Source organism: Benincasa hispida, chromosome 11, assembly GCF_009727055.1.
Source record: "Benincasa hispida cultivar B227 chromosome 11, ASM972705v1, whole genome shotgun sequence".
Classification (NCBI taxonomy): Eukaryota; Viridiplantae; Streptophyta; class Magnoliopsida; order Cucurbitales; family Cucurbitaceae; genus Benincasa; species Benincasa hispida.
In genome coordinates, this window is record NC_052359.1 from 74,262,613 (window position 1) to 74,273,885 (window position 11,273).

General features: G+C 33.5%; 2 protein-coding genes across 2 annotated transcripts; both read left to right on the top strand.

Annotated features, from left to right (window-relative positions):
* The first annotated feature begins 1,188 nt into the window (after positions 1 to 1,188).
* LOC120091652 (haloacid dehalogenase-like hydrolase domain-containing protein 3) lies at positions 1,189 to 4,173 on the top strand. Its single transcript, XM_039049754.1, has 6 exons — positions 1,189 to 1,621; positions 1,734 to 1,840; positions 2,986 to 3,094; positions 3,198 to 3,359; positions 3,527 to 3,700; positions 3,832 to 4,173. The coding sequence occupies exons 1-6, from the start codon at positions 1,292 to 1,294 to the stop codon at positions 3,859 to 3,861; spliced, it is 912 nt and encodes a 303-aa protein (XP_038905682.1). The 5' UTR covers positions 1,189 to 1,291; the 3' UTR covers positions 3,862 to 4,173.
* Positions 4,174 to 6,627: 2,454 nt separating this feature from the next.
* LOC120090851 lies at positions 6,628 to 9,011 on the top strand. Its single transcript, XM_039048554.1, has 5 exons — positions 6,628 to 6,791; positions 6,833 to 6,849; positions 7,088 to 7,218; positions 7,380 to 7,815; positions 8,620 to 9,011. Exons 1-5 carry the CDS (start codon positions 6,628 to 6,630, stop codon positions 9,009 to 9,011), a joined length of 1,140 nt encoding a protein of 379 aa, XP_038904482.1.
* Positions 9,012 to 11,273: the final 2,262 nt, after the last annotated feature.

The window sequence follows — 11,273 nt, forward strand, 5'->3', positions numbered from 1 at the left end:
AAACTCTTGTGGCCAAGCTTGTTTCTCATTTTATTTTATTTGTGTTACCTTTAAATAAATTCTTTACCTAATAACATACATGACCCAAAAATGTCCCAATCAATTTTTATTTTTTTTAATCAAAATTAATTATTAAACCAACATGTTAAAATAATTACAATGATATTTTTTACATGCTGATGGCTACCCCCACTTTCTAGATTTTATTAAATGCTCGCTATTACTTTATAACCAAGATGTATAATTAATACATATATATTTTTCAGATTTATTATTATTTTTAATTATTTTATAACATTAAATAAAAATTCCAATTTCTGAAAATAGCTCCTCCTTTCCCTTTCAACATCTTTGTTTTTTATTTTGGCCTTCATATTTAAGCACCAATTTTAAACAATTTGAAAATTAAATAAATGCCTGACTTTTTCATCTTTTTTAACCTATTATATTATTTTAGAGCTATTTTTAAATATAGAAAAATGAATCAAAATATTTATAAAATATAATAAAATTTTATAACTATCAATGATAGATGCTTATAGATATTGATAATTTAACCATTATATAAGAAGAAAATTTTTTAAAGATAAAAAAGTTGTCAAACTATTTACAAACATAGCAAAAAAAAAAAAAAAAATTGTCAAACTATTTACAAACATAGAAAAAAAATAATAGACACGGACAAGCTTCTATCAACAAGATTAAATTTTATTATTTTGTGTAAATAGTTTAACTTGTTTTTCTATTTTTGAAAATTTTCCTTATAAAAATTTGAATAAGTGATATATATATATATATTTTAAAAATGGCATATTCTTTCGTTAAGCTCTAAAAAAACATCCTTATTTTATTCAAATTATAGATGTAAGTAATGAGTTTGTGATTACGATTACAATTCTAATTACTAATAAATAAACAACATAAAAAAAATAGAATTCTCATTTCAATTAATTCTCATTATACACTAAAGTATGAATAAATTAAATATTAAAACTAAATTTATACGCAAAAGTAGATATGTCACAGATGACATGATATTCCCCACTTATGAAGTGCCCATAACGACCTAGGAATCAGAATCAAGGGGTATTATCGGTAATAAGAATAAAGTTAAAGAGTAAATTGGGGAATACCGTATAAGAAGGATCATAATTTCCTTCTTTGGCAGGCTTCTATTTAAAGCCACTCGAAATAACTCTCAAAAACATTTTCCATTTTACAGCCGAAGGAATAGCGAAGAAGAAGAGAAAGAGAGTTCTGTGAAAAGCTTGCACTCAAATGAAGTTCGCTAATGGCGCTAATTGCTACTAGAACCAAGATCTCGAGGATTCTCTCCTCTTTCTCTCCTAAGACCTTGCTTTCTAGACCTCCATTTTCCTCTAATGGCGTCCAGGCGGCTGCTCGGCTCCACCCGCTGGGAGGATTCGGGCCTTCATTTGCATCCTCTGCTGTTGCTTCCATGGAGCCCGAAGCCCTAGGTAACAGAGCTATTGGCTTTGAAATCTTGGGCGTTAAGGATTATGAAGACTATCGGAGGTCTCTCTATGGCGAAATCACTCACAAGGCTTTGCTCGTTGATGCCGTTGGTACTCTTGTGGTTCCTTCTCAACCTATGGCTCAGGTCTCCCTCTCTTTGTCCCTCTCTCTTCAATTTTGTTTTCAAGTTTCGATTTTATGAAGTGAATCATTCGTTTTATGGTTACTATAGTTTATTTTTGTGGATCTTGTTGCAGATATATAGGGAAATAGGTGAGAAGTATGGAGTGAACTACTCGGAAGGGGAGATTCTGAATAGATACAGAAGGGCGTACGAGAAGCCTTGGGGTAGATCTCGTCTCAGGTCGACTTTTCTTTTTCTTTTGGAGCGTCTTCCAATTTTAGTTGACTATATTATCCTTTATTAATGTTGTCGTCTGGATCTCGCAGACCTTGTGTTCTGTGAAAGAAAAGTCTTGTCTAAAAGACCGTTTAATTGTTGACTAGATTAACTTGAATGAATAATTAAGAAGAATTAATTTATATTGTCTTTTAGGTGAATAGCTGTTCATCAAAGTGCATGCATGTGCTATTTGGGTTTGTAGTTTAGTATAGAATTATTTGGCTTAATGAGTATGGTTTCAAGGAAATTATGGTGTATTTAATGAATTTTTTTCAACAGTTAGGTTACTGACCATTATAATTCTAGCTTTATGCTTGTGGCTACCCAATATCCTAGTCAGTTTTGTAAAGTGCTTTGGTCAGAATTAAGTGGACTCAAACCCTTAATAAACATTGATCAGAATTGATTGTCATGGCCTGTGTTTTCTTGGTCAGCCCGAAGATTAAATTGGTCTAAATATCTTTAATAACTGTAAATCAGCCTTGCCTTAGAAAGTTAGAAACACAACCTTTTTTCTTCTGTTCTTTTTTATTGGAGCAATTGCTTGCTCGTTAATGATCTAATGAGATCCTTGTTACTATGTGCATACCACTAAGGTCCCATTAATTTTTCAAAATTAAACTTATTTCTCTCAATTTCTTACTGTAGTTTTCATCTTTGAGTAAAACGATTGAATTCTTAACCAAATTTCATAAATAAAAAACTATTTTTTCTTAAAAAGTAGATACCAAAACAAGAAATTTAGAGGTAAAAGGAGTGTTGGCTTGATTTTAAAAAACCTAAAATCTAATTGGTTACTAAATGAACTAAAGATTTTGTTTTGTTCGGAGATTAAGAAACCTTTTCCCGAAAAAAAAGGGCTCTTTGTATTGCAGTTGTATCTGCAATTTGAAAGGTAGAATATCAACTAAATACCATGAGGGTAAAAAAGGGCTTTTGTTTATGTGGTTATCTTCCTATCTTTAATCCAAACTTGATTCCTTAATCCATTAATTGATCTTTTGAGTACTGTCTTGTCTGACTAATCCAGGGACAGCGAGAAGTTTTTTAATTCTTCTCCAATTCCTTTCCTTAATGAAAGTAATTGCTTTTATGGAACTCTGCAGATATGTGAGTGATGGGAAACCCTTTTGGCAATATATCGTCAGTTCTTCCACGGGCTGTTCTGATTCTCAGTATTTTGAAGAACTCTACAACTACTATACGACTAAGAAGGTTAGAGTTTTTGGCAGCCGCTTTTTTCTCTGGCAAATCTACTGTTTTGTGATGTCTTTTATTATTATTGTAACGATCTTTTTTGCTTATAAATCTCTTGCAGGCCTGGCACCTTTGTGATCCTGATGCTGAGAGAGTCTTTAAAGCTCTCAGACAAGCAGGTGTAAAGATAGCCGTTGTGTCAAACTTCGACACTCGATTAAGACCTCTATTGCGGGCTTTGAATTGCGATCACTGGTTTGACGCTGTAGCAGTGTCAGCTGAAGTGAGTTATTCATCCATTTTCATGTTTTTTGCTGCTTGCTCTTCTCTTTTTCATGTGTATTTCATGAGCTAGGTTTAATAATCTTGGTTACAAACTGCTTTACTTTGCCTTTGACATGTACATGTGAACTTACATTCAGTTGTTCTTCCTAACCTGATCTCGAACAGGTTGAAGCCGAGAAACCTAATCCGACTATATTCCTAAAAGCCTGTGAATTGTTGGGAGTGAGCCCTGAGGATGCCTTACATGTTGGGGATGATCGTAGGAACGATATATGGGGCGCTAGAGATGCCGGTTGTGATGCATGGCTTTGGGGAAGTGATGTACACTCCTTCAAAGAGGTATGCTTCAATCCATAAATCACGCTACCATGTCATGTAGTTTACTTCCATTTATCTGTCTCAAATCGATTCTTCGTCGTTTTTCGATCACAAAGTTGACAGCCTGCTGGTATTTTCTTTTGGTGATGTAGGTTGCAGAGAGGATTGGAGTGAAAGTGTGAAACGGGGGTTATGACTTAGGTAAAAGCATTAAACTTGTTGGATTTCCATGGAAGCTCTCTGGATGTACAGGGTTTTTACCAGTGAGAGCAGCTGAGTGTGTATATTTTGTGTGCTGTGTTTGTATAGTTAGTCCAACTGTTTTTGCTACCAAGCAAGCACACTAAATAAAAAAGAACTCTTTTTCTTCTTGTTTGTGTCCATAAAGTGGTAAATTGCAGATCTTAGTGGTAAAAAGAGTGTATGGGTTTAATAAAAGAAATTAATCTATGGTGGCCATTTAGTTAGGATTAATATCTTATAAGTTTCTTTCAGATTCAAATGTTGTAGCGTTAAGTAATTTGTCAATTAAGATTAATAGAGATGTGCATTACTTGGACCCAGATGTGCTATTAATAATATTTAATAAGTAAGTACGACATGGAAAATATGCAATAGTTGAACGTGATATGAGTTAAGCCCGTGACACTTTGGATTTGTATTATATTGTAAAATCACTTAAATCAAATATAGGTTTCGAAAAAGACATCAATAAAAGATGAAATAGTGATCATGGCAACGTCGAATGATGAAGGGACGAAATCATATTAGTGTGATGTTTTTGAAAATTGAAAAAGAGGTGAATCTTATTACATATCTTCAAAACTTACTTTAAAGTTTAAAGACTATGGGTTAGTCAATATTTCTATTATTTGCATGGTTTATCTTGTCGTTAGTCAACTACACAAATATTATTAGAAAATATTATCTGAAATAATAAACACATATATTATAATTATGTTGGATTTATTTGACTCAGAATGTGATTATGAAACTTATTTTTAATACACTTTGTGAATTGATATAGGCTAGAGTTGTTGAACTGCTTGTTATCGTCCCAACTTCAATCCTCAGTACTGTGATATGTTGGACATCTCTGACTAATAATAATTTGAAATATTTATATCATCGAAGAATTGATATGAAAATCTAGAATCTAATAGAAGAGTGTAACATACCAAGTATTGACAAATATGAAATATAGAATCTAATAGGAGGACAACTCTTCTATCCGAGGCTTCCAATGTCTTGGAGGAGTGGATAGCTAAGAACGATGGTAGTTGATTTCATTAATTTAAAAATTGGACAAGTCGAAAAAGTGATTTTGTTTAAAAATGAAAAGGAAAAAAAAAAAAAAAATCTTAATATTTTAAAAACTATTTCTATTCAAAATAAGATCATGATAAAATATAATTCCAAGATACCTAATATTTCAATAGCGAAAAAGATAATTTGAAAATCAAATATGAAAATTTAATAAGAGGAGAAAAATCGAGATACATCATCCACATAATTAGAGAAAGGATTTGATCTAGTGCAGGGGTAAAATGGAATGTACCATTTCTAAAATCATTTTCAAACATATCCATAATTTCAAAATTGTGCAAATATCATTTTTGCAAAATAAATAAATAAAAGATTTTTTTTAAGAGAAATTATTTTAAATGGTAAAACTGTTAAAAATATTTACAAGACATAGTAAAATTTTAGAACTATTAATGATAGGCGTCTATCATTGATAGTTTTAAAATTTTGCTATATTTTGTAAATATTTTGGTTCAATTTTTTTATATTTAAAAATAATTTTATATATATATATATATAAAAAAAACTCTTTTTGCATTGAGAAAAGGTAAGAAATATATAAAGTGTGGAAGATGTCTTGAAAAGTGTCTAGTTTCATATTTTTCTGAAGAGTGAAATTTAAGAATTCGGCCTGGTGTAGCATTTTTGCCTATTTTGTTGGAGGATTGAAAATCCTATTTTGGTGGGGATTTGTTTTTTTGAATTTGTGGAAAATATATCTAGATTTGCATGCCTATTTCCTTTGAAACTATGGAAAATCTTTAATTTTTTCCCCACAAACCAACACGGTACTCTCATCATATCTTGTCCTCTTGTCTTCATTCACACGTTTGCTAAAAAATTCTCAAAAAGACACCCAACATAGAATTGCTCCAAGTTAAGCGCATTTAACTATGAAGTTTTTATGATTGAGCTATCGAAAAGGTGGATGCATGTTGTTGGTATAGGTCGTTGTTAACAAAAGAAGGTGAAATCAGCTTCAAAGTTTCTTTATTCAGTTATACACAAAACTGACTATAAATGCTTTTGTAATCTTTACTTGTACTTAGAAAAAATACATCAGAAAAGTAAAGAGGAAGAAACTCATCTCTGTAAAAGAAAATAATCTCTCAATCTCTTAATGAACAGCTTCTCTTCATGGATGTAGGCTATTTTTGGGTCGAACCATTTTAATCCTTGGTGTTCTTGCTTCTTCTTTTCATCTACTTTATCTTTTTGCTCTGAATCTACAGCTCTATTGCCATTCTTGCAGCATTTCGACAACTCTTCCTCATTTTTCCTTTTCTCTCTCATTTTGCATCTGCAAGAAAAGAATAACTTTTGTTAGTCATTAAAATCATTCCATTTTCGTGAGTGCTTGTAATTAAATCTGGTCGCCAACGTGTATGGTCAAGATCTTCCTTCACGTGGATTGTGCTTTTAGCACAAGGTATTAGCTTCCAGCTGATTTCAAAAGCAGTAAGTGGTTTTCTTCTTCGGGCCTAACTTTTACTTTTTGAACAACCCAAATTAATATGTTATTATTAGTTTCTCAAAGCCCATCAGAGTAACAAGTGGTATCAGAGCCTGCAAGAAAACTTCAAGATTAATCAAGAACTAAAAGAAAGTGAATCTTGGAGCTTTTCGAAATCAAAGGAAAAGAAATGGCAGTAGCAAGATATGATATTGAAAAATTTGATGGGAAAGGAGAATTTGGCTTGTGGAAAGCCAAGATCAAAGCAATCTTGGGGCAACAAAGGGCTCATAAGGCTGTTGAAGATCCAACCAAGCTACCTACCATAACAACAGAAGAAAAGAGGGAGAATATGTAGCTAATTGCTCATGGTACTCTTGTTCTTAATTTTTCAGACAATGTATTAAGACAAGTAATTGACCAAGAAACAACATTCAAGATGTGGACTAAGTTGAACGAGTTGTATGAGACAAAGAACCTGCCAAACAAGCTTTTTCTAAGGGAAAGCTTTTTCACCTTCAAGATGAGCTCCTCAAAGTCCTTAACAGAAAATCTAGATAACTTCAAGAGGATTACAATCAAATTTAAGACTTAAGGTGAAGAGATTGGAGTCGATAATGAAGTTTTTGTGATTCTTAACTCACTGCCAGATTCCTATAAGGATGTTAAGACTGCCCTAAAGTATGGTAGAGAGTTTTTAACAACTGGTATAATTATTTCAGCTCTTAAAATCAAAGAAATGGAGCTTCTAATAGCAAAGAAGATAAACCCAATGCTGAAGGTTTATTTGTTAAAGGGAAGTCTAAACAGAGCAACAAGGAAAAGGGGAAGCAAAACTCAACAGAAGAAGATAAAGAAAAAACCAAGGGTAGATGAAAATATTGTAAGAAGTTGGGACATCTAATCAAGGATTGTAGAAACTTGAAATGGAAAAATGAACAGAAAAATAAGCAATCACAATTACAGCCTCAACAGAAAAACCAGCAAAGTCAGTCAGGAGAAGCCTCAGTCTATGAGGACTTCTATTTCTATTCAGATGCCCTAGCTACATTAAATCTAAAAGCAGATGAAGGATCAGATAAGAACCTAGATTGGGTTCTAGACTCAAGGTGTTCTTTTCATATGACACCCCATAAGGACTGGTTAAGCACATACAGAGATCTGGATGGAGGCTCAGTATACATGGGTAATAATAACTCATGTCCAGTAGTTGGTATTAGTTCTGTGTCACTCAAGCTTGAAGATAGATCAGTCAAATTACTAAGAAATGTTAGACATGTGCCTAAGTTGAAGAGAAATTTGATTTCACTAGGCATGTGTGATTCAATTGACTGTGAATATAGAGGAAAAGAAGGCTACTGTGAAGTTTTGAAGAATAGTAAGCCTATTTTCAGAGGGATCAAGATAAATGGGGTCTATGTTATTCAAGGAGTTTAGAAACTACATTCAACCTTAGTTGTGACTTCTAAATAGCCTACTGAAGGAGATCTTTGGCACAAAAGACTTTCTCATATTAGTGCCAAAGGTCTACAAGCTCTTGCCAATCAAGGAATTCTACCTAAGGGAATTTATCAAAGCTTATCCTTCTATGAACATTGTGTGATAGGAAAAGCTACAATGCATAGTTTTGTCAAGGCTCAGCATACAACCAAGACCATCCTTGATTATGTGCATTCGGACCTACGGGGCCCTTCACCTTTCCAATCTTTGAGTGGAGCCAGGTACTTTTTGACCTTTGTAGATGATTACTCTAGAAAATGTTGGATATTTTTCCTTAAATCTAAGGACTTGGTGTTTGATAAATTCAAAGAATGGAAGACTATGGTTGAAAAACTGTCTAACAACCAAATAAAATGTCTTAGAACTGATAATGGGCTTGAGTTATGTGCAAAAGAGTTTAATGTTTTTTGTAGACAGCAGAAGATCATTAGACACAAGACTGTTAGGTATACACCTTAGTAAAATGGGGTGGTAGAGAGATTGAATAGAATAATCATGGAAAGAGTGAGAAGTCTCTTGTCAGATGCTATTCTTCCTGAGAAGTTTTGGGCTGGGGCAGCATCCTACACAGTTTATACTCTTAATTGATGCCCTCATGCCTCTCTTGACTTGCTAACTTCAGAAGAAAGGTGGATCAAACAACCTTCTAACCTAAATAATCTAAGGATGTTTGGTTGCATAGGTTTTGTACATCAGAACAAGGGGAAGTTGGCTGCCCGAGCAGTGAAATGTATGTTCTTGGGTTTCATTGAAGGATTGAAGGGTTTCAGAATGTGGCATCCTATAGAAAAAAGGTGTATTACTAGTAGAGATTTCATTTTCAGGGAGACTAAGATGTTTATGCAAAAACCTACTCCAATTGTTACAACACCTCAAGGAAAGTATGATACAATTGAGGTGGAGCAAGTTTTTAACACTACTACTGATCCCTCAAGCTCAGAATCTCATTTTGATCAACTACCTCATCATGAAGAAGAAGTAGAAGATGCTATTTCTGATCCAGAGCAAGAGGAACTAAATCTAAGGGGTTATAGCCTAGCAAAAAAGAACTATATTGCCCCCTTCAAGATATGATGTCTATATCAATTTAGCTTTAAATGCTTCAGACCTAAATATGAAGTTGAACCCTCTACTTTCGAAGAAGCAGTAAGCTATCCTAAAGCTAAATTGTGGATAGAGGCAATGAATGAAGAAGTTGAATCACTTGTTAAAAATGACACTTGGGAGTTGGCTCTCTTGCCTAAAGGATGCAAACCAATTGCATCCAAATGGGTTTATAAGTACAAGGAAGGATTCCCTAATGGTCAAGGACCTAGATATAAGGCTAGGTTGGTAGCTAAGAGATTTAATCAAAGGCCAGGTGTTGACTACAATGAGATATTTTCTCCTGCGGTCAAGCAAACTTCTATCAGACTTTTACTGTCTATTGTGGCTCAGAATGATCTAGAGCTGGAGCAACTTGATGTTAAAATAACTTTTCTACATGGTTTCTCAGATGAAGTCATTTACATGAGTCAAACTAAAGGGTATGAAGTCAGAGGGAAAGAAGATCATTTCTGTGTACATAAAAGGTCAATATATGGCCTTAAACAGTCTCCTAGGTGTTGGAACAGAAGATTCAATGATTTTGTACACAAGAATGATTTTACCAAGAGTTCTTATGTTAGCTGTGTTTATATAAACACTAACACCTACTCATATCCTATCTATTTACTTCTCTATGTGGATGATATGTTGCTATCAGGAGCAACTATGCAAGACTTAAATAAAGTTGGAAGATTTACTTAAATCAGAATTTGAAATGAAGGACATGAGTCATGCAAACAGAATATTAGGCATTAACATAATTAAAAACAGAAAATCATGCACACTCAGCATTGATCAGTCTCAATATTGTTAGAAGTTACTCAAGAAATATCACATGACAGAAGCTAAATCAGTTTGTACTCCTATCACAAATCATTTCAAACTTTCAGTAGAGAACTAACCAAAAGAATCAAACATTGAACATTTGAAGATAATGTCAACTATTCCTTATTCCCAAGTTGTGGGAAGTTTAATGTACCTAATGGTATCTACAAGGCCGAATATTGCTTATGTTACAAGTCTGGTAAGTAGGTACATGGCTAATCCGGGTAAGAGGCATTGGGAGGCAACTAAGTGGATAATGAGGTATCTTAAAGGCACTTTAAGTGTCAGACTACAGTATCAACAATTATCAGACAAGAAACCGAAATTAGTAGGGTATGTTGACTTTGACTGTGCTGGAGACTTAGACAAGAGGCGATACCTATCAGGTTATATCTTCCTATATAGAAGGTGTGTTCTAAGTTGGAATGCTATGTTACAGTCAGTAGTAGACCTCTCCACTACTGAAGTTAAATTTATAGCCCTTTCAGAAGCAGTAAAGAAGGGACTATGGCTAAAAGGACTCCTACGTGATTTTAGGATTAAGCAAGATACAATAAAGATTTATTGTGATAATCAAAGTACTATACATTTGTCTAAGCATCCTCAATATCACAAAAAACGAAGCACGTAGATGTGAAATTTCATTTCATACGAGAACAGATTGAAAATAAACATATTGAAGTGTTAAAAGTATATACCTCGGAGAATGCTTCCGATATGTTAACCAAGACTGTCACTTAGCTCAAACTTTAAAAATGCCTTGATATTATAGGGTTTAAGTTGAGAGACAAAGGTTGAAGAAGAAGAGGGTTTACGAAAAGAAGCTAAAAAAACTACTTGAAGTTAAATTTCAAGGTGGAGATTGTTAATAAAAGAAGGTGAAATAAACTTCAAAGTTTGTTGATTCAGTTATACACAAAACTTTCTATAAATGCTTTTGTAATCTTTACTTGTACTTAGAAAAAAATACATCAGAAAAGTAAAGAGGAAGAAACTCATCTCTGTAAAAGAAAATAATCTGTCTATCTCTTAATGAACAACTTCTCTCCATGGATGTAGGCTATTTTTGGGCCGAAGCACATTAATCCTTGGTTTTCTTGCTTCATCTTTTCATCTACTTTATCTTCTTGCTTCGAATCTATAGCTCCATTGCCATTCTTGCAGCATTTCGGCAGCTCTTCCTCATTTTTCCTTTTCTCTCTCGTTTTGCATCTGCAAGAAAAGAATAACTTTTGTTAGTCATTAAAATCATTCCATTTTCGTGAGTGCTTGTAATTAAATCTGGTCGTCAACGTGTACGGTCAAGATCTTCCTTCACGTGGATTGTGCTTTTAGCACAAGGTATTAGCTTCCAGCTGATTTCAAAAGCAGTAAGTGGTTTTCTTCTTCGGGCCTAACTTTTACTTTTTGAAAAACCCAAATTAA